At 36.4% G+C, this 24,191-nt stretch overlaps 1 protein-coding gene across 10 annotated transcripts in view; it reads left to right on the forward strand.

Moving 5' to 3' along the window:
- Window positions 1-24,191, forward strand: part of Tank (TRAF family member associated NFKB activator) — a 100,816-nt gene that overhangs the window by 18,533 nt on the left and 58,092 nt on the right. For 3 of the 10 annotated variants that reach the window (XM_021265684.2, XM_087199380.1, XM_087199391.1), the window contains exon 1: window positions 5,673-5,814. The exons of 2 other annotated variants lie outside the window; for them this stretch is intronic. Coding sequence is in view for 2 of the 8 variants with exons in the window: in XM_021265667.2 (XP_021121326.2) it covers window positions 23,649-23,746 (98 nt within the window). In the remaining 6 variants the exon portion in view is untranslated. Of the gene's footprint in view, window positions 1-5,672; window positions 5,834-23,521; window positions 23,747-24,191 lie in introns of those variants that run through there. 5 more of the 10 variants (XM_021265693.2, XM_087199385.1, XR_015446588.1 and 2 more) reach the window with 5 other exon arrangements.

A 24,191-nucleotide genomic window follows, 5' to 3' on the forward strand; every position in this document is an offset into this window, starting at 1 on the left:
CTCCTTCCTAGCGGAAAAGGTGAACAACATGCTGGATCTGATAGTAATTTCAGTAGAGAAACAGATACTATTAGAAAGAAGCAAATGGAAGTTACAGAAATTAGAAAAAGAAAGATCACAGTAAGAGATGAAGAATGCCTTTCAATCGGCTATTAGTAACCATGACAAGGGAAGGAAAGAATCAGTGAACTTGATAATAGGTCAATAAAATTGACAAGCTTTAAAACACAAAGAGAAGAGTAAAAATACCTAAACAACACATGAAGAAACAAAAATCAAACCAATACAAAACTCCCTAGAACATTCCGGCCATGCAGGATAGCATTGGTCTAACAAATGTGAAACTGAAATGCCAAAAATAGAAGGGGTAGAGAACCAAACAAAAGAAATATTCAAAGAAAAATAGCCAAAAATTCCCCAAATTTCCTAACAAATATAAAACAGATACAAGAAGTACATAGTACACCAAGCAGTATAAATACAACAGAACAAACCTACAAAATACAAAAAAAAGAAAACCAAACCAAACCAACAGCCTATACCTAGATTCAAACTACTGAAAAAGAGAAGCATCTTATTCAGTGAAGTATGTTGAGAAGTTTGGGGGAAGAAGATGCAATATTTGTCCCATTTGGCTAGTGGAAAAGGAACAGAGGACTTCTGAATGGACTTTTGGACTAAAGGGGCAATAGCACATTATACATATATATGATCTTATACCTCAAAATTCCTTTAAAATTTCCTATTGTTTCAAATTTACAACATGCTTTTTTACTCAACCCAATATGTAAAGTTCAATGTTTTCTAATATTTATGTTACGTCTGAATTTCACCAAGCCTGAGTTTTTAATGATAAATTTTTCTTGAATAAGTGAAGTAAGTATATGGGCCAGGGATTTAGCTCAGTGGTTCCACCACCTGTCTCGCAAGTGCAAGGACCCAAATTCAATCCCGAGAACCAAAAAAAAAAAGAAGAAGAAGAAGTGAAGTATATCTCCAATTGTTCTAGGAAATGGTGGTATGGTTTCTGAACTTTGAGATATCTGAGAATGCCTTTGTTTCCCTTTGCCTATATAAATAAATAACTTAGGTGGGTATAGACCTTTTAGGTCAAACATTTCCCAGCAACTGATGCTACTTTATTCAACTTCTGAAGCTTAATGTCCAAGCTGTCTATCTTTCTTGGCAAGTAGTTTACTTATTTCCACCTTATTTCCTCCAAATTCTTGTTAGAATTTTCCATATTTTAGATACAAGAAGCCTTTTTTCCACCTCTCATGGTCTAGGCTAAGGCCTCTTGGATGTGTTTTTAAGAGTACTCAGCAGTTACCCTTTTGTAATATTGCAATGCCATTGTGTAGTAATTGCCTGCTTCTTGCATCTAGATTACAACAATTTACACAATGTTCTTTTAAGGTAGGACTATGTCTCAGTCCTCTCTATCCTTAACTCTTAGCATGCAGCATCACAAAGCATTTGCTGAATAAATGAATGGATCAACACAGCATTTAATATTGAAATTTTATCAGGATAGATAAAGGTATTTGGCCTCTGTTCTTTAATATATTTCAAAACTCATTGGGTCCCTTTATCTCTAATGAAGTTATACACTGAATCAAAGCATTACTTCAGATCTCTTCGGATGTATTTTTGGCTGCTATTTCTGTACCATTTATCCTGTTCTCTTGTTCAAGAAGAAGTTGAAACATGATCTTTCCATTATTTCACTTAATGATTGTCATCTGTTCGTTCTTTTCACTCACATGTTGAGAGTTTTTCATGCTTTTATTCTAATCATTGATTTTATATTCTGCAGTATTGATTTCACCCTTATATCCAAATAATATTTTAATTATGCTATTGCATGATGTATCCTTACAGTCTTAACTTATCCAACTTTGTTTTTATTTCTCTCTGCCTCTAGGTCCCTCCTCATCTTAATCTAATATCGTGCCTTCTATTTCATCTTGTTTCATACAAAATAAAGAGCAGATTTGTTTCATTTACCTTTACTTCTAGTAAACCACTTTCCAGAGTGTTCACCTTCTTTACATTTTGAGGACTCTTCTTTATGTAGCATAATCTTTTCAAAGGGATGCTTTGTCTTGTATTTTCTCATTTCAAGCCTTATATATTCCTTACTAATTGAATGTGTGGATTCTTGTTGGTTCTTATTATCTGTGCGAATACTATTATTTCCTTAGCATAGACTTTAAGCTGAATGACAAATAGGCATATACATTTCATAGCTAACTTCTTCGCTTGAGGCTGACACTTATCAACTTTGACACTGTGGGTATTTGAGTGAGGTGAGATCCTTTCCTTTACTGTCTACTTATTTTATTATGAAGAGGAGAATTCTTGATTAATCAAAAATAATTATTGGTATCTCCTTGATACAAAACATTGATGAAAAATTAAACCTCCAAAGAGAGTCAAGCATATTGACATGCGTGGATACAGAGCATCATATCTAACCACTCCGGGTGGGCTAGTGTTATTATTCTCCAAATGATAGCTCCAGAATGGGTAATAAAGGTACCAATGGGGCATTAGGGCAACAGGTAATACAAAGTAATAAAGTTACTGTCAATTCATGAGTAGATGCCACAAGCAGGTACCTCTCTTACTACCCTTCAGGTTTGGTTGCCTTCAAACAATAAGGTGCATGTCTATTTCAGCTCTACCATTCTTGTAAGTGGGGCAACATTCCATCAAATTCTAGTGCTAAGCTCCTCTCAACAGAGATATAGCTATTCTTACAGTGCCTGTGAAGTAGAAAACAATTCTTCTGGGAAGACTCAGACTGAAGGGAGCAAGTTTGGCAAGTGAGCACAGCCCTTTTCATGATGGCCCTTTCCATCAGCCTTGTCCTCTGCTTCTCAAGACATTATAAGTGCTCATATTTTTATGATTTTTCATAGGCATTTTAGATGAAGATTCTGATACCCAACTACTAGTCAAGATGTCATTTTAAACCAAAAATCAACCATATTCTTTAACTGTAGTATTTCACATCAAAGCTGTTTTTGGGGGGGGGTTTTGGTACCAGGGATGGAACTCAGGACCTTGCACTTTCAAGGCAGGTGGCAGAACCACTGAGCTAAATTTCCGGCCCTACACACCAAAGATTTGATGGAGATCATACCTGACATTCCAAACTGTAGCAAGTGTTTATATTATATTGGCAAGTTCCCTTTTCCCTAAATTTATAGTCAGAACCCTCAATAAAATACTAAACAGTTTTTAACACAGGTCCCAAAATATTTAAAGCATGCAATTCCCCCATTTTCTTCATATATGTCTTAGTAACTTTTCTCATTGCTGAGACAAAATACCAGACTCCCAAAGTTAAAGGAGGAAGGGTTTATTTAGCCCATAGTTTGTAGAGGTTTCAGTCTATAATTGGCTGGCTCCAAGGCAGGGTGGTATGGCAGAAAGGCATCACAGAGGAGAAACAGTTCATGGTGGGTTGAAGGTAACAAAGCAACAAGGGCCAACCACAGATCTTTCTATCCCTTATATTTCATCGAGGCTGCTTAGAGTGGGTAGCAGGCCACCTCTGAAAAAGCCCCACCTATGATTGCATGAGGCTTTGGGGGGGGGGGATCTAGATAAGAGCCATAACAATGCCCCACCCCAGTACTAATGCCATATTACTGTTAATTGACCAGAGGTATATATTGACATCAAGGAAAGTTGGAGTAAACTTGTCATTCTTTTGAAGAATTATTCCTCAAATAAATGTCTAAACTCTATCCCTAATCTTCATTAAATATACCATCTGTTAATTCTAAAACAATCATAATTATTACAGAAAAAGGAAAATATATGACACCATATTAGCAAAACAATTCCATAAGCATTTATTCATAACTCAGATATGCAGCCACTTCTCTTCATGCTACAACATTGTGGGAGTGGAAAGCAAAGAATAGATTTAAGAAATTTGTATATTTAGATTTTTCTCTCCTTACCAAAGTTTTTATCCATATTTCAAAAATGTCTGCACATTTAGCCTTGGATTCAGAGTGTGTATTAAATTCTACAGTTTCAATTAGAAAATTTCGAAGCAGCTTCTTCAAATTTACTCAAAGTAGGGCTGAATAAACTGTACTTCATTCAAATCAAAACTTTCTGCTCTGCAAAAGTAATTATCAAGAGAATATAAAGCAAGCCAGATATCTGAAAAAGGTCCATTATGCAAAAATACACAAAAGACACTTAAAACTCAAGGGTAAGAAGACAACCAGTTTCAAAACTGAGCCAAAGACCTTTCTGGATACCTGCCCAGAAAGATACACAGATAACAAGTACATGAAAAGATGTTCCACTTCATATGTTATCATGAATTTCCAAATTAGAATGATTAGATACCATTACATACTCATTAGAATGGCCAAAACCCAGAACTCTAAGAATACCAAATGCTGACAAAGATTAGGAGTAGTAGGGACTCTCATTCATTGCTAGTAAGAGAGTAAAATGGTACAACCACTTTGAAAAGCAGTTTGACAGTTTCTTACAAAACTAAACATACCTTTACCATACAATTCAGCAATCTATTTCTTTGTATTTACCTAAAGGAGCTAAAAATTTATTTCCGCACAAAAACCAGCATATCAGTGTTAGCAGTGGCTTTCCCAAGGGAATGTTGATGATGGGGAAGGTTTGCATGAGTGGGGACAGAGGCCATACTGGGAACTTCTGAATTTTAAAACTGATCTAGAAAAAACAATGTGTTTTTACTGTATTGTCATGTTGAAATCAATTCTTTATTACAAGAAAACTACAAGAAACGTCTATTTAAATAAAAAAAGTTTAGCTATGTTTTGGCTTCGGCTTTTAAAAAATACACCCAGTGTTCAAGTCAACCAGGCTTGGACTTGCACTTGGACTTGGACTTAGTGGCCTGAGAATCAGCGGTAAACTTCCATGGCTCAGAAGTTCAGGGAGAAACTGGAGCAGCCAGAACTTGATCCTCTTGCTCTTTATAGAGTCATCTTTCTCACTGTAACTGTCTAAAATTTTTACCTCAGAGAAGAGTCAAGCATGGCTAAGAAATGGAATAATGAGGAAGTTTTAATTCATGCCAAAATTCTAATAAAGTTTTAGTTCCATTTACCAATCAATCAACTTTAGCAAGTACATCTTTTGAAAAGTATTACTAATTAGGGGAAAAAATGTGTGTGTGTGTGTGTGTGTGTGTAGTGTTTCTCAAACTGTACACCTTAAAGGTAACCCTTCATCACATTTATTTGAAGATCTGTTGAAAATGTAGGTTCCTGGGCTTCACCAGTTTCACTGACTTGGAATCTCTAAGGGTTGGTTGCTGGAACTACATCTTAAGCTCTTCTTGTGATTCTTGTGTACTGTAATTCTAAGACAGGATGATGTTTGACCTGGTTATTTATTGTTTGGCCAAAATTCTATCCAAGACTCTCAAGTGACTTTTAAATTTGACATCTTGTTCCCTTGGGAGGCATCAGGTGTATGCAGATATATTTCCTTAGAGGCACGAACGGGCGGAGCTTGGCAAGACAGGGCGGGGTTTTTGACGGGGCGGAGTTTTGATGGGCGAGACCGCTCTGGGCGGGGCTGATCGGGGGCGGAGCCGATCGGGGCGGGGGCGGGGCGGGGCGGGGAGGCCCGCCCCCCGCCCCGCCCCCCCCGGCCCCGCAGGGTGGGGAGCGCAGCCTGTTGGCTCCGCGCGCAGGCGCTGCCCTCTGAACTGGAACGGAAAACAACTTCCGGTTGTAGTCACCCGGCGGGGGGCCGCGACCTGCCTTGTGAGCGGGACTGAATCCCTGATCTGTGAGTAAGAACTTCACGAGTGAGTTGATGTCTGAATCCGTCGAGCGCGGCGACAGAGAACTAGTGTGTGTGGCCGAGAGGGACACTCAGGCAGCGTGGGCGCCGCCGGGAGAGAAGCCAGGGAGCCGCGGAGGCAGCCCCCCGCCGAGTGGGACCCGAGGGTTGGTGCGCCGGTGGCAAGGAGGGGCTTTCGGCCCCGACCTCGGCCCAGCCTGACTGCCGGAGCTGCGAGGGTGCAGGGGAGGGACCAGCCCGGCTCTGCGGCGGCAGTCTCGACTTGACCCCCTGGGCCGGGAAGGGAGGGCAGCAGGGCCTATGGTGTCGGGTTGAGCAGTGGACCCCGTCAGGAGTGTCCCCGATTTCCTTTCGGGAGAGAGAGGCTGAAGCAAGTACTGTCGTGGATACACTTTCGAAAACTTAATCGGTTTTCTGTTGATTTTCCCAAAGTGGTTGCACAATTCCTCTCTGCTTTCCTGTAGAATGTCATCACAGCCCTGTCGGTGAGAAGTTGGGTAACTTCCCAAAGGGTCAAGGAGGGAATGGGTGGCCGAGGCGGAAAGAACAGAAACAAACCCCGCCCGCAGTGGGAACCTAGACGTTAGGTAAACTCCAGTGTACACTAGAAGCGAGTTACAGGCACAGAAAACTGTACTTGTCAAAGACTTGTCAAAGAAGGGGTAAGATACTCTACCAAAGAGTTGTACTTTCTTATTGTTATGCTGTAACAAGCAAAAGTAAAGCAGCCTTGCGAAATGTCATTTGTCTCACAGGAATTGCTTTGACAAGTTAGCATAAGGGAGAAATGATAATAAAGGAAGTGAAGTGATGTGGAATTGAAGAAAAAGAAATCGATCCGCCCGGCTACCATGGTTGGAATACATGTTTAAAGGAGAGACAACAGAGACTTTTATTCTGTTGAAAACTCAATTTTGTCCCCTTTATTTGATGGGGTAGTGAATCCTCAAATGATAAGTTATGTATAAAGCACAAAGTGAAACCTTTCTGAGTGCTCTCCCCAACCATATGTAATCCAAAGCTTTCCACATCTCTTTTGTATGTACAAATTGGTGTTATTTCCCTTTTTTCTGAAAATGGGATATTCTATGTATACTGTTCTGCGATCCGCTGTTTCGGATTTTTAAAAAATATATAGTGGAAGTCTTGCCATATTTTGCTCTATTTATTGTAATATCACCATGATATTCCCTTGTCTAGATGTACCGTAATGTAGCTAACCAACAGTTAATATGCCCTATCCACATATTTTGCCTAGTTTTTCTATTTTCATTAAAATATAAATATATTATTTCACATTTGTGAAATATTTGGCAAGTATTTTTTTAAAACTATCATATCAGCCTTTTGGTTTAAAATGCCCAGGTTGTATCTCATGCAAGAAGGGAGCCCCCACTCCAAAATTACTACAGTCTTCTCTTATGTTGTCTGTTAATTATTTTTTATGCTTTACTCATTGAAACATCTAAAAATTATTTTTGTACACGGTATAAGATAGGGATTTGGTTTTTGTCTTTGTTTTTATGAATGAGTTGCTGAAATCCTTTGTCAAAATCAGTTCTTTCCTAACTGATTGGAAATGTCCTTAATATAGCAAATTCCCATGTGTACATTTGTCATTTTAGACTCATCTATTGCTTTGATCTAAATGTTGCTTATACACAAATATCAATCTGCTTTATGACTTTTAAAGTTCCTCTTCAATTTTTTCAAGATTTTGTTGAATATTATTACATTGTCTTTCAGATAAAATTTAAGTAAACTATATGCCATTAAAGTAATCTTTTTGGGATTTTAACCATTATAGTCTGTAATATTTTATGACTAGTATATAGGTATTCATATATCTGGCCAACTTTCTAAATTTATTAGTCCTAATAAATTATCTTGAATTCCCAGGAAAACAATCCTTTAAATATAATGATTTTATCTCTTCCCTTAAAATTTTTTCTTTAATGCAGTGGTAGCCCTTCCAGAACAGTGATAAATAATAATAGTGATTATGGTTATCTTTACCTTATTTCTTACTTTAGAGATGATTTTACTCTGTCACCATTAAATATGAGGTTTATTTCTAGTTTCTAATAAGTTCCATTTGTTAAGGACGTTTCTTTTAATATTTCTAGCTTATTAGAATTTTTACAGAGAATGGGTGTTTGGACTGTGGCCAAAGTTAGTTTTTGGCAGACATAGAAATCTGTTTGCATTGGCTAGCACTTTAAGAACAGTTTTAAATAATAGATATTGAGTGTTCATTTGGAATGTATCTCTTATTCTATTGAGACAATGTCTTTTCATTACTACTTAAACTTTTTAAAATCAGTAATAGAAGTTAAATTTTATCAATTTTTTTACAGCTATCATAATCTATCAAATGAGCTTTTCTTTACTCTGTTAGAGTGGTGAGTCATCTTAATATATTTTCAGTTTACATTCCAACCTTACTTGGTCATAGTGTAATATTTAAGCATATATTCATTCCTGTTTAGTAACATTTTTATTTAAAATCAATAATTGAATTTCATCTTTTTCTGCTGTCAAAGTTACCCTGGTTTCTTAAAAGATATGGGGAGAGTTCTTTCTCATGACAACTTTATTCTTTGAAAAGCTGAAAGAATTCATTCATGAAACCACCTGGATCGGAGCAAAATCATCCAGAATTTAAATAAAAACTCCTTAGAGTAAATCCAAATAAATGAAAGGATCAGGACGCCAGTAATGTTAAGAGCAGAAAGAACTGCTTTACTAATCCTGGTGATCCCCTAAAACACACACACACACACACACACACATGCACTCGCACACACATGCACACACACACATGCACACAAGCACACACCTCTGTACTTTTTTTTAATTGTCAAAGAAAAATTCTGTAGGTCGGCAGAGACTGCTAAGTAAAATGCTTTACTAGTCTTCCTCTCATCTTCTCTAGTTATGAAAGAAAGGATCTTACATCCACATAGACAAGTTTTTCTATACCCTGAAAGAAACCAAGAGCGAGACTCAACTGGGATAGCATCAGTTTTGCTTTGTTGTCACTAGCTTCCCAATTTTGCTGGGAAATTTCTTACTTAAAAAGGTAATAACTAAGCTGACATTCTACTATAGCTAAATCCTGCAGCAGGTTTCAAAATGAGCAAGTGAGAAAATAACACATGCTCCACATGCTTATACTTACTGCAAATGAAACGAAAAGCACTGGGACACTTCAGGGCATGTGTGATGTGCACTGTACATGTAAATGGAGGAGGCTTGGCTTCTAAAGAATACATCTAACCAAAGTCCACCTTTGTAACTCTGCTAATAAGTTAATACATAAGTAATAGAGCTAAATAATCTTTGGTAGAATTATTAACTTTTATAAATATTTCAAACATTTTTTATTACTTTCAAGAATATGACCTTAGGCAAGTAATGTAACTTAGCAATATACATCTGTGAACTATGAAGGATATCTTTGGACACTAATAGTGTTATTTTCAGTAGGATACAACCATTCTGTGAATGCCTATGTATTTGATTATTTTAGGTTATGGTTGATTAGTATAGCAAAAATAACTACTAACATGAATGTAGGCTTGCCCTGTAATGAAGATTTTGTGCTTTTAAATGTCATATTCATTATACAAAAGTAACTGTTAAAAATTGAAAGCCTAGCTATCAAGAAATCAACAAATAACAAATGCTGGTGGGGTTGTGGGGAGAAAGGAACCCTTCTCCATTGCTAGTGGGAGTGCAGACTGGTGCAACCACTGTGGAAGTCAGTATGGAGACACCTCAAAGAACTAGGACTAGAGGTCCCATTTGACCCAGCTATTCCCCTGCGGAGTATCTTCCCAAAAGAATTAAAAGAATCATACCACAGTGATATATGTGCACCCATGTTCATAGCAGCACAGTTTGTAATAGCTAAAGCTTGAAAGCAGCCCAAGTGCCCATCAACTGGAAACTGGATAAAGAAAATGTGGTTTTTTTATAAAATGGAGTACTACTCAGCCATAAAGAATGAAAAACTAGTCATTTATAGCTAAATGGATGCATATCAAGGCCATACTCTTAAGTGAAATAAATAGGACACACGTGTAAATACCAAATAGTTTCACTAGTGTGAGAAACTGATAGTGTAAACAAGGGTTAAAATGATTATAATGAATAATTGATAATTTGAAATAGGAAAAAAGGTCCAGTGATGAAGGAGTGAAGGGAGGGGAAGGGGAAAGGAAAAGAGGGAAAGGAAAAACTATGAGAAAAGAAAAAAAAGTGGAAATGAAGTCTATGTAAATAGGGAAGAGTGGAGGGGTGAAGGGTGCACAGGTAATGGGGAAAAAAATAAGAACCAAGATACATCATGTACAGGTACAAACACCCAATGATAAATGTAAATGAATTGTATACCTAAAATGTACCAATAAAAGAACTAAAAAAAAAAAATTGAAAGCCTACTAATACAATAAAACTTCACTGTTCTGATGCAGTGCATTAGCTGATTAGACATTACTGCTATTTATACTTTTTTGTTTTCTAACATCTTACAAGCATAAATATTACTGTATAATTTTACCTCATGTGTATTCAGTTATGTCAAGGCAAATTTTAGTTCCTGTAGGATTTATTGTATGGCTGCCATTTCTGCCCTGCTGTCCTCTACTTGCTGCCATGATTTTGAGTCATGGATAAAGGGAAAGAGGAAGCTATCAGAATACATAACAAAAATCTTAGTTAGAATCTGAATTATGAATTATGTGAATCACCTTTCAAGTGAGTAATTAGTATGCAGTCTTTTAATATAGGTGCAGTATTTGCATTTCTTCAAAAGTAAGTTGAGGGATATTGGGACAGGCAAGAATACCAGGCTCTATGCAGCTGAAAACAAGCCTTTCAGACTTAGGTAGTACATGTGTCATTTTTACAATCCCTCGTTCAGTGATGGAGAACCTTGTAGAGCTTTCAGTGATACAAACAGCCTGCTGTGGCATGCTTACCATAGGTTCACCAGCACTGGTGTAGTCTATTAAAATTTTTTAAATTGTGGTAAAGTGCACATAACAAAATTTACCATCTTACCCGTTCATAAGTGTATAGTTCTCTAGTGTTGCACAATGATGTGCAACCAAAGGGATTTTTTTCTTTTACGAAAAGAGTTTGGGTAAAAAAAAAATACTGTACATTGTCTTTCCAATAAAATTTAAGTAAACTATTCATGTAATTACCTCATGGTAATTTGTATTAACTAGTGGGAATATTTAAGTAAACTATTTAGTTATTACCTCATGGGAAAAATATCCTGGACAGTTACCTGACCTTTCTTTTACCTTTAGAGATAAACTATATATAGTAATTATCAGTATATGTGAGAAAAATAAACAGTTTGAGTAGTAATAATCTGGAGTAGCTTTTACTTATGACCAGACTTTTTCTTTACAAAAAAGAAGTCTACTGAAAATAGGTTAACAGTGAAAACAAAGTCTGACATTTAAGTCACTGTAGTAAGAAATTACTAGAAATTGAATGAACTGAGAAAACTAATATGAGTTCAATTTTCCTGGTTACTTAGAAAGTTAAAAGTATAAGTCCTTGAAATATTTGAGTAGAATGAAATATGGAGTTGAGCAGCAGAATACACAATACCCAATTTTGTTGTGAAATATCACTTACCGTAAGGACAGAAATCAAGGACTTAGATTTCTTCAAGATAAAAAAGATACATTATTTTAAATTGCTTGAAGAAAATTTATTGGAACCAGTCAGCAAATCAACTGTTACTGTGGGATGTTTAAATGGTTTTATTATTCATAACCACTTATTATATAGCATTTACCATAATTTCATGACATCATAATTTGGTACCTTTGTCTTGATATCAGTGTTTCTCAACTTTTAAAAATCATTATTTCTTTTTGATAAAATTTCACAAATCCTTGATTATAATATGTGTGTTCCTCCCACACAGTTCTACTCCTCCTTTATACTTTCCTATACTGAGTATAGACTTTTTCCCCCCCAGTACTGGGGATTGAACTCAGGGCCTTCATACTGAGCTACATCCCTAGCCCTTTTTAATTTTGAGACAGGGTCTAAGTTGCCCAGCCTAGGGTGGTGATACTGTTTGGAATCCTCCTGCCTCAGCCTCCCAGAGTGTTGGGAGTGTAAATAGGCATCCACCACCATGCCTGTCTGATGCAGATTTTCCCTTGCAGTTTCCTCATTCATGAATATTCTCCAGCACACTAGTTTATCTGATTTATGAAAACATTAGTATTCGCTATTTTAAATTGTATAACCTCCAACAGCCTCCTCCATTAACAAGGCCCTACTTAGAGGCAATGATATCCTTTATCAGGACTTATATCTCTGTGTCCCCCCAAAGCTTCATGTGTTCATAAGCAGGGCTTTTGAAAGATGATTGGGTCATGAAGATGATTGGATCATGAAGGCTGATTGTGCTGTTAGGAGGTGGGGTCTGGCCAGAAGAGACAGGTTACTGGGGGCTTGACCTGAAAGGGTATATATCCTTCCCTGGTTCCTGGGTTCACTCTCTGGTTCCTGGCTGTGACCAGATTTGTCTCCACTGTACCCCTCTGCCATGCCATCCCGCCTTGGAGCCAACAGACTGGATGGAAAATGTGAGCCACAATAAACCTCTCCTCTAAGTCATGGCTTTCAGGTATGTCCCAACAGCAAGAAAGTGACTAAGACCCTCTTTAAAGATCACTGATATGTCTGAGCATACCTAATTGAGCTGTACCATGTTAATGTTTACCACAGAGGGTTAGAACATCACATGCCCATTTCCCTTTTGCTAATATTGTTTAGTTATGCATTTAAACCCCACAGCATTAGATAAACAGTCTGAGAGTACAGTCATGCACTGCATAATGAAGTAGTCAGTGATGGACCCCATATGCTGTAGTGGCTATACCATAAAGCTTAGATGTATAGTAGGCTATACCATATAGGTTTGTGTAAGTGCACACTGTAATGTTCATACTGTGACAGAATCTACTGACACATTTCTCATAATGCATCATCATGGTGATGAATGCCTATACTATGAGAAAAACATAGAAGTGGGGTGGAGGGAGCTGAGACTCATAAATGTCTTCTTTCTTAGTGAAATATTTTATCTCTTGGAAGATAGAAAGTTTCACCAAGTTCTGACATCCAGCAAAATGAATGACTTGGGAAGCTTTGGGTTTGATCAGTGGAATTGTCTTACCTGAAAGTGAAAAATGATCAAAAAAAGTTAAGAGTGACAGTCTCTTCCATTTCCTTTTTTTAAGTAAAGAAAACGTGTTTTTGAGTGTCTAGAGGTCTGTCTTAACCATCCAAGGCAGATAATGTCTTATTTATGTGTGTGTACTATTATGGACTGATTTTCTGCTTTTTTGATCCTGATGCTTTTTTGCAGTTAATATATAGAAAATATAAGATGTTTCTCTAATTTAATCACATCTTCCTTTGCCAAAGTGACAACTTTTCTATAGTAGAATATGAACTCTTCTTATTATCCATGTCCCTAAGAGCTTGGAAAAGCCCAATAATGGCTTTCTTTTCTAGGGCAGAGTGGAGGAGTAGCAGTTATTCAGGGTGATTTCCCTCCATCCTGAAACTGCTTTAGATTTTAATTGGCTTCTTACCACAAGTGTGAACCCTAGCAGAGCATTTACCCAGAAGTAAAATAGGCATATAGGGGAAACCCAGCAGAGGGGCCTTTCTCACCTCCCAGATCACCCATACTTATCTCTTACCCCATGAAAAAGTACATTTTAAAGAACTGCAAATCATCCTGGGGTAGAGATGATAAAATCTTACTTTTGAGCCTGAGTTTCTTCAAATTTAGAATCCCAGTACATATCAAAGCTCAATGATATGGTTGAATTGGGCTGTTGGGGGTAGAATATTGTTTGGCTTTTATCTCCCCAATCTCAGTGGAGCTCTTGGAATACTACTACTTACCCTTGATTATTACTTTCTTTATCCAGGATTGGCTATTACTACTTGCTGCAAAGACAACAGACCTAAGATACTATGTCTATGAAATAAAGGGAGAAATTCATTTTAGAACAGTAGGAAAGTGGCAAGAATTAAAGTACCAGTTCAAAAGATTCAGCATCCAGACAGTAGGAATTCCAGAAAAGAATACAAAAAAAAAAAAAATCCCAGAATATTTCAACAGAAAAAATTGAAGGCTGAATTATCAGATTGAAGGGCCCACCAAGAACCCACTGTGATAGATAAAAATTTCAGAAGACTGAGGACAACAGGAGAGAAATCCTATTAGTTTCTGGGGGAGGAGAAGATAAGTTAAATACAATTCATCAGGAAATAAAATGGGTCTGGGCTTCGCCAAAAACAAATGGAAACTAGAAGACAGTATAGTAAAGCTTTCAAAATTCTAAGGAAAAATTACTTCCAACCAAAACTCTGCCCAAATTACTTCCAACCAAAACTCTGCCAAACATCAGGTCTGATGGCAAAGATGTTTTCAGTTATGCAATGTTACAAAAATTTTACTTTATAAACACTCTTTCTCAGGAAGCTGCTGAAGATTTGGTCCATCAGATGGAGTTGTAAAATAAAAAAGAATTGGGATACTGAAAAATAAGGTATTTAGTTAGAGAAAGAGATAAGCAAAGTGAATTCCCAAATTCAAGGTGAAAGAAAGTCCCAGGTTGAAAGCTTTCTATCCATGCTGCCAGTCTGCATTAATCTGAAAGCCCAAGAAGAGATTCCTAGCTGGTTGGGTGGCACCCACCTGTGATCCCAGCATTCTGCGTGGCTGAGGCAGGAGGATTGCAAATTTCAGCCAAACCTGGATGATTTAACAACTTAGCAAGACCCTGTCTCAAAATAAAAAACAGAAAAATGGCTAAAGATGTAGCTCAGTGTGAAAGCCCTGGCTTCAGTCCTCAGTACTGCAAAAAAGAGAGAAGGGAGGGAGGGAGAGATGGCTCTAAGAAGATGGAATTGAGGGCCTGGGGATTTAGCTCAGTGCTTCCACCACCTGCCTTGCAAACGCAAGGTCCCGAGTTTGATCCCCAGTACCAAAAAGAAAAGAAGATGAAATTGATAGAAGACCTGATATATCTGAATATATTGAGGAGATATATTAGTGGTAAAAGGAAGTACATTAACACCAAGTTTTTTCATGGAAAAAGTTTTTCGGGAGAGAATAAGCAGCCAGAGAATATTATATGGCTCTGCAATGAATAGCATAAGTAATAAGAAAGTACAGTAAAAGCTGAAGGCTAATCTAACCAAAAATAGGATATAAGCATATTGGAAAAATGGGAAGAGTACAAAGGAGGAAGTGTTTAAAGACAACTGAATGCTTATTTTGCATAGTGGGAAGACAAAACTGAAAAATCTATAGTGGCAATATTACATATTGCTTAGAGATAGTGATAAATACAAAAAAGAATCAACCAAAAGTGGTTGCCAAGGGGAAGCAGGAAATGGGGAGGGGAATGCCAAGGACTGTTTCTCTTAAGCCTCGTTAAAGCTATTTGACTCATTAAGATAAAAGTATGTATAGCTTCGATAAAAATAAAAACAAAACTTAATTAGGAGCAAAAGAGCTAAAGATTATGTCTTCATATCAGTCCTAGATTTATCTAGTTCATTTTCTAATTCTATGATTTTAGGCAACTTATTTACCCTTTTGAAATTCAATTTCAACTACAAAGGGAAGACAGTGTCTGTTCCTATTGAGAGTTTTAAAACGAGGTGGTTTATGTAAAGCACCAGGCAAACATATTTCAGTTTCTACACCCCCCCGCACTGTCGTTTTCCACGATGAAATAGGGAACCAACCCCTTCCTTGTAGCTGAGATGCTTGCCATTTAAATAGAAGACGACTGACCACCTGATCCATGGCTATGTGTGTCTTTGAATTGAAGGCATGTCAATGGGATCTATGTCCTTTCTTAATTATAGATAGTTTGAGAATTTAAATAGAATTGGGAGGATTAAATATTGATGGGGAAACATTAAGTTAAAAGGGTCATGATGGCAGAATGACTGTGGTCACCCTCAAATTTCTCCACAAGAATGCCATTGATAATGAAAACATTTGTCATATACACGATGATTTAAGGGAATTTCATGGAACCAAGATCAGTAAAGCGCTGTTGTTCTGGGCCATTTGCCAAAGTATTAAAATACATTCTCTTTTTTTTTTTTTTTTAAGAGAAAGTCTTCTACCTTAGCAACTGCTATTTTTGTTTTTGTATTCTATACTTCTAGAACAATTCAGAAAGTAGTTCACTGTAGGAGGCACTTTATGAAGGCCTATTTCCTGCTTTGGTGTATATTTGTATAGTGTTTTACAGTGCTTTCCCAACTATGACTTGATCACTTACAAAAAATTTTAAACATCTCACATGTCCCTACATAAAATTATGATTCAAAAAGCCTTGGGACGGGGTTTCCTGATCTATTTTTTAAAGCCACCCTGGATGATCCTAATGTACTAACTGAATGGGAACCAGTGTTCTATAGAATGGTACTATTTTAAATATGCTAAACTGGGACACATGAACTGAAGTCCATGGAAAGAGTAAATGATTGTTCACTTGCACCCAATACATGTCTAGGCTGGAGATGTATTCTGAACTATAGCTCTTGATTTTAAATTTGGTCAACCAGGCTTTAATTCAGATTCTCTATAAATTGTCAGAAATTAATACATTTCACATGAAATATACTCTAGCTCAAAATTAAGTTTGGAATCTTTATTTTATAACATCTTTTAAATTTTTTTCCAGAGACAAAAGAAAGTAAAATAGCGCATCAAAAATTTTAGTCAACTCTTGCTTCCCCCCAGTAGGATGGCACAGCAAGTGTTAGAATTTGCTAAATGTCAGTCTTTGCATTTAAGAAAAACTAATGTGGCCACTAAAAAGGGTGGAAGTTGGGTAATTTTTAAACAGATGAAAATTTGAAAGGTTGTCAGGCTACCCAGGGATATTTTGGGTTCTCTCTCTCCAGGAATATTCAACAGTTGGACAGAGTATGTTGCACAGTATAAAAATATTGAATCTAGTTTTAAACTTACATTATACATTTAAAGTCACACCCTAAACATCTTGGGAATGATTGGAAATGGAGATATGGAAATCTCCAAGACCTTATTTATTTTCTCATTGGAGTTCTCACAATTACTCCTAATAAAACAAGTTGGGACTTGCAAACATTTGCACAACAGCCTGTAGGTGTCCTCAGGGAAATTAAAAGCAGAGGTATGAAGAGCTGTGCCAGTGGTTAAGAGCACAGAGTACAGCTTCATAATTGTGAGGCTTTTGCCTATTTCTGTTTATCACTGGTAATATTTTCAAGGCTAACTGGCTACTCAGCAATTTTAAACAGTGATTTAAAGAGAAAATAAACCTATCATGAAAAGATCCTCTATTTACTAAAATTTCACACTCTTATAGATGAACTCTCTTTTTTCATATTCTTCCTTCATTTTATGTTGATATAATAAATGATTTGAGGATATTGGAGGCGCAACTAATCTGCTAACGTTTGGAGAGAGTAAGATTTTAACTATTGTTTCAAAAACAACTTTGCCCTTTATGAATCTCATGCAGCCTGTGACCACCCTCTCATTATTCTTATGTTTTGGGAAGTCTTTTAAGATTACTTTGAAAAAGGGCTTTTTTCAGACTTTTCTAATTAAAACCAGAAGACAGATACAAACTCTGCAACTCTTCAAAAGTAATTACTAGCTAGGGATTTAGCTCAGTGGTTCTGGCGCCTGCCTCGCAAGCGCAAGGTCCCGAGTTCCATCCCCAGTACCAAAAAAGAAATTTAAAAAGTAATTACTAATACTACGTTATTGTTATAAATTTAGTAGAGTAGAAGAAGGAAGAGACTTAAGAAAAATCACACGTTCAAGCACCCTTCCAGAGACTTATTTTTTCCTGTCATTTAACAGTATGAAAGGTTAATAGACCAGAGTTTTAGATTACATTTCTAATCAATAGTATCTTGTGTAAAGATAACACTTACACTACAGTGCTATATTTTATGCATTTTCTAGTTTTTCTTCTGATAACTTCAGATAGATAATAGCTGGTCGAGTTTTTTTTCTTTAAAGAAAGTGTACATGTTGTGATACAAGGTACTGGCCATCTACATTATTTCCTTTCAAAAATACAGCTTTCTCTGCATTTTCTTGGTAAGAATATTTTGGCCTGGTTGACCATCTAAGAAAGTACTAGTATTAGAAGAATGTAAGGCAGACTTCAAGAACACAATGGAAGAAGGCATATTTAGCTTTCTTTAATTCTTACAGATTATCACTCAATTGGTTCTTTTTTCCCTTATTATTATTGTCTTGTCTAACACTTTTGTCCAAAATTGAATTCATTTCTCTCCTACTCCCCTAGCAAATTTTCTTTTATTTTTCTGTGGCTATCACCACTTTTTACCTAATGTTTTGAAAAATGGCTGGCAGGCTATCTGCACCAAAATCACCTTGGACACTTTGCTCATTAAAATGCAGATTCTGAGGCCTCTTTCCAGGCCTGAATCATAATCACAGATACCTGAATATACCTTTTTGTCTCTTACTGGGATCCAGTTGGCCACAAGACCCTGTTAATTCTGCCTTTGAAATGTCCTTTGAATCTACTCATCTTTCATTTCCCCTGCTCTTATTTCAAGCCTCACCCTCACCTACAAACAGCAATAGTTTCCTATGGGATATCCCCACATTGTTTCCCTCACTAGTTTGTATTCTATGCTGACATCCAGTCTTTTTGCTTTTTATTTTTTAAAGTGTAATTTCCATTTTTATTTTTTCAGAAGATGCATTTCAAATGTGTCTGCCTTATTAAATTCTAAGCTATAATTGAAAAAGTAAAAGACCATAACTGTCTTTGCCAGGTAGAAAAGCAGCACCTACTATGAGTTCAGCTCTGAACTAATCTTGGGTATTTGCCAGTCAGGACATAGCTCTTCTCTTCTTTTAGAAATTCACAAAACAGTGGCTAAACAAGACAATTTTTGTTTTAAATTCACGGTATAAGTTGTCCATAGCTGACCTGCCAGATCCACAGTGTCAGAGACCTATGTTTCTTCATTCTTATTGCTTCACCATCCCTAATGTGTTGCTGTCACCATGATGTTGTAAGAGGCTTACTACTCTAGTGAAAGGAAACTTGTCTTGGACATTATATCCCTTTGCCAATGACCAAAACACACAATCACACCAGCTAAAACATCAGGGATACTTACACTTTAAGAGAAGAGAATAAATATTAAGGAACAAATAAAATAGATTCATCACAACTGATTCACTTAGTCTTCACAATTACTGCAAACTATGAAATGAACGATATGAAAATTAATGCTCGGAAAAGCTAAGTAAATGGGTAGAAAATTACAGAGCTGGATCTTAATTTAAAGCCTTTACTTTTTTCACTCTGCCTACTAATGTTTATTAAGGAATACATAAATGTTATTGAATAAAGTAAGTAATTTTCACAATATTATAGTATTGAGTTAGATAGTTAGATATTTTCATGGCACATGTTTTTATGACATCATACTGTCTCTTTACTTCCAGAATGTTCCATATAACTTTACTCTTTGCTTTTTATATTATGAAATGGAATTCCATGTCACATAGTTTGCAGTGAAGGCCTATTTTGTAATAAACTAAACAAAATGGCTACTACTAGTGGTTACACCATCTGTCTTGAAAGTGCAAGGACCCAAGTTCAATCCCTGGTACCAAAAAAAAAAAAAAAAAAAAAAAACAGCTACTACTTTTAAATCTATTGTCACTTAGGAAGAATAAGTTACTGTATTTATTGAGCAAAAGCACCTGTGCTCTGCATTTGTTTAGCAGTGCTGTATAATCATAAAGTTGCAGGAAATTATATTATTCCAAAAACAAAGAAAATGAAGAGTGCAGAACTTGTTCTTTATTTTCACCCATACCTGGTTTTTTGTTGTGTTTGTTTGGGGTTTTTTGTTTGTTTATTTTGTAGTCCTGTGCATTGATCCTGGGGCCTTGCACATACTAGACAACCATTCTGACAGAGTTATATCTCCAGCCCTTAACTCTTTTGTTTTTTGATCACCTCTACTTGTTTTTAAGCATCATGGAAAAAGTACTGACTAAATCATTTCTACAGTAACCATCATTGTTATACCTGATAATAGTCTCAGTTTTACAGGGTTGTCCTAATCAGGAAGATCAAACTGAACAATACATAAGAAAGGCATATGATCTTAGATTGCTTTCATGAAGAATGGGTATTATTTGGGCCAGGGATTTAGCTCAGTGGCACCATGAATGCCTTGCAAGTGCAAGGTCCTAAGTTTGATCTCCAGTACCAAAAAATAAATGGGTATTATTTAACAATGAAAACATTTTTATAGCAGAGGGAAACCTGTTTCATAAAGAATGACTGCAATTTGATAATGAAGTAAAAGAAATGGGCAAGGTCATTCCTACCCATACTTCAAAGCACCATTCAAACGCTACCCACCTTTCTAACCTGTCCTGAATGTCATAAATACATGTGACCACTTGCTTCACCAAGCTCTATTGGCTTTTGGATCTCTTAGGGTATTCATAAATGTTTTAAATTGTAGCTAATGGTACCTTCAAGAGGGTAGATTTCATGTCTGTTTTGTTCTCACTGCATCAGTAGTATCCAGCACACCTTTGCTTATACTGGCACTCAGTAAATGGATAATAAATATATCCACCATCCTTTGGAACTGGCTTTAATAAACAATCCTTGAACTAAGACTTTTGAAGATTTAGCCCAGTTCATAACACAGCTATGTAGCTATAGGTAAGTCATTTGAGCTTTCTAAATCTTATTAGCAAGTAGGACTATTAATAATAGGAAGTGAAGAATTGGTAAAAATATCTTGTTAAAAAACATAACTAGGGCCGGGTTTTAGCTCAGTGGTTTCAACGCCTGCTGCACAAGTGCAAGGACCTGAATTCCATCCCCAGTACCAAAAAAAAAACAACCAGAATAAGTGAGCAAAACCATTTTTTTTCCTAATTGAATAGTAATGGGATTTTTTTTTTGTATACCTTAGCAAACTATATTTTCTTAATTCTTAGCAAACTTTGACCCCAGCAGTGTACAGATCTTTATGGGAACCAGGAAACTACCAAAGCAAGGAAAAATCATCCCCTGTGCTGCCTCTTGTCTGTCCCAGTGAAAGAGGAAGTGGCATGCTGCCCAGGGATCTTCTTGGTGTTTCCCACTGGGCAGACACACAACAGTCATTCAATAGACTGAAGCAGTGGGATGAGAATCTGCTACCCTCTGTTTTGCTTTCTTGCTGAAACCAGCTGTACTCTTGGTGGTTAAAAAAAAAAAAAATGTGGTAACTACTAGAGCAAAAAAATGTGGCCGGGTAAGTATCCAGGCTTCCACAGGATTACAGTGGGGTGGGGTGGGGAGGGAGTGTACATCCAGCTAGCCTAGCTACCTCCTAGGACAGTAGAATGTCTTAATCTTTTCCTTATATGGAGGAAACCAGCAAACCAAACCAAGAAATAAAGTAAAACCTAACCACAACAGTGTTCCTAAGACAGAGGTTGCTCTAACTTTGACCTCCTGGATTTGGAGAATGAGAATCCCCATGAGACTTGGATTTGAGCATATTCACTGTAAATACAAAGCATTCCCCTGAAGCCTGGCAAATTTATAGAACGTTTACCAAATGTAATTGAAATGTAGCTGCCTCTATTGTGAAATTAATTTTACACTTAACAAACGCTTAAAAATAGATGAACAAGTCAAGTGGCTTTAAAGTTCAGGGTGTTAATATTTGAAATTGGTCCAATTTAATTAGCTGGATCTCAGAGATTTTCTTTTTTCTCTGGTGAATGTCACTGATCTAATTCCAGTTATCTTCTGATTGTGCAATAAGAATTAAGTACCTTATTTATTTATTTATATTAACCAAAATTTATTTCCTCACTATTCATTCTTATTTCAGGAAATGGTATGTGTGTGCGTGGAATTCACTCAGCAGTTCCTCTTAGTGACTTGTGTAATATCTACTTCTCAACAACCTTAAGTGAAGGCTCCACATGATTTACTTGCATAAGATGCAGCTATTTTAATGCCACATTTACATTTTTAAAAACAAGAATGTGCCTTTTTGATGGGATAGACATTCATTTTTAACTCACAGACTAGAGAAATAAAGAACAAGGAATTTCCTTAGAAATTGAGTCCATTCTTTTTGTACAACAGAGAAAGAATTGAGTACAAAAGATTTAGTGGCCTTTAACTAAGGGTCAATCAGTAATAGAACAAACCATGAAACTACAGAGTCCCAGTTCAAGCCTCTGATTTGTCCCAGATTTCAAAATAAAGGTGTGCTTTGTGTTGACAGTTTGCCAGCATGTGCAGCTTTTAAAGATAACAGATAACTTAGCCATTCAAACATCTAATTTCTGCTTTAGTATATTTCCTCTTTTCTTTCCCTCTTTATGTACTTATTTTTAATCTTTTAGGCACTTTTATAAATACTTTTTTTATAAATACTTTTTTGATGACAAGGTATCTAAATAAAGTACTCAAAGTAACACTCAGTGTTAATGCTAGTTACTTAGGTTTCCATGGTGTCTGTGGCTAGACAAGTCCCAACCATGTTAATTATCCTAACAGAATTCTTTTTCATTTATCAGGCACAGCAGTGGGAACTAACTTCCAGACTGGAATGGCGAAAGAATTACAGTTCCTTTAGTTCTTCAGAAAGTAGTGATACTGTGAACATTGTAATAAAACACATGGCATTTTTTTTTCATTAAGCCTGGTAAATGACTTAAGAATGTATTTAGTGGAGGGCCGGGGATTTAGCTCAGCGGTTCTGCCACCTGCCTTGCAAATGCAAGGTCCTGAGTTCAATCCTTGGTACCAAAAAAAAAAAAAAAAAAAAAAACACAAAGAATGTATTTAGTGGAATGAAATGAAAGACTTTACCTTTAGGATTGAAATATTTCTTGTACCTATTTATTTAAAAGATCATTGTGGGGGTTTGGGAGGGGCATCTCAGTGGGAGAGCATGCACGTAGTATGTACAAGGCCATGGATTCAATCCCAGCATCAAAAAAAAAAGTATTGAGATTTATGGTCACATGTTTTTTGACAAGCATGCCAAGGCCATTCAGTGAAAAATAACCCTTTCAACAAATGGCACTAGAAAAATTATGAGAAAGAAAAAAAATGGAAATAAAGTCTATGTAAATAGGGAAGGGTGGTAGGGGTGAAGGGCGCATAGGTAACGGGGAAAAAATAAGAACTAAGATACATCCTGTTCAGGTACAAGCACCCAATGATAAATGTAAATGTATTGTATACCTAAAATGTACCAATTAATATACAAATTTAAAAAAAAGAAAAAAATGGCACTAGAACCACCTGGATAGCCTCACACAAAGGAATGAACCTGAACCTACCTCATATATACAGAACTAATTCAGTGTGAATCAAAGATCAAATGTAAATAGTAAAATTATAAAACTCTTGAAAATAGATGAAAATTTTTATGACCTTGAATTATTTCATTAGTGCAAGAAAAAAGGGAACATATAGGTAAAGTGGACTTCATCAAAATGAAAGATGTTATGTGTCAAAGGACACTATCAAGAAAGTAATAAGATGCTAAATAAATAAATAAGTAAATAGGCTGAGGATGTAGCTCAGTGGCACCACGTCTGCCTGGCAAGCACAAGGCCCTGAGCTTGATCTCCGGAACCACAAAAAAATAATAAGAAAGAAAGAAAGTAATAAGAAATTTTTACCAGTTTTAATAATCTCCCCATGAGAACATGCTACTCAAAGAAACTCTTTTATCCTCTCCAGAAGAGAAGAGGAAACAAGAAGCAGCCCATGGTGCAGAGCTCCAAGTCCTACTTTATGTATGTGAAATGACCATAGTTATAAAATCACCAGTCTTTAGCCATATACAAACAGTAGTTTTGTATGTTAGCTGCTTCATTGTCCACTGCCAGCCTACGGAAGAAGAGCAGGGCTTCCAGAAGGATGTTTCTTCAGGAGGAAGCAGCACTAAAATCTTCCTGAGTTAAGAGAGAAAACCATCCCAATAAATACTTTGGATATTTTAAAAAGAGGAATGTATCAATTAAAAATAATAAAAAGTTTTTAAAAGAAGCATTATGTACCCAAAGATAAAATGAAAGGTGTTATGATGAAGTAAAGACTGAGATTATAAAGGATTTCCTGAAAGGTAAAATAATTTGGGACCTCCATAACCAATAGAGAACTTTGTCTATTCTGTAACTTTGAGAGAACTAAGAGAAAGGTGAATGATGTGATTTTTGCCCTGGACAAGAAGAATCAGAG

This window comes from Heterocephalus glaber, unplaced genomic scaffold, assembly GCF_053883595.1.
Source record: "Heterocephalus glaber isolate CG9 unplaced genomic scaffold, H.glaber_assembly_v1.0 deba00000347, whole genome shotgun sequence".
Lineage (NCBI taxonomy): Eukaryota > Metazoa > Chordata > Mammalia > Rodentia > Bathyergidae > Heterocephalus > Heterocephalus glaber.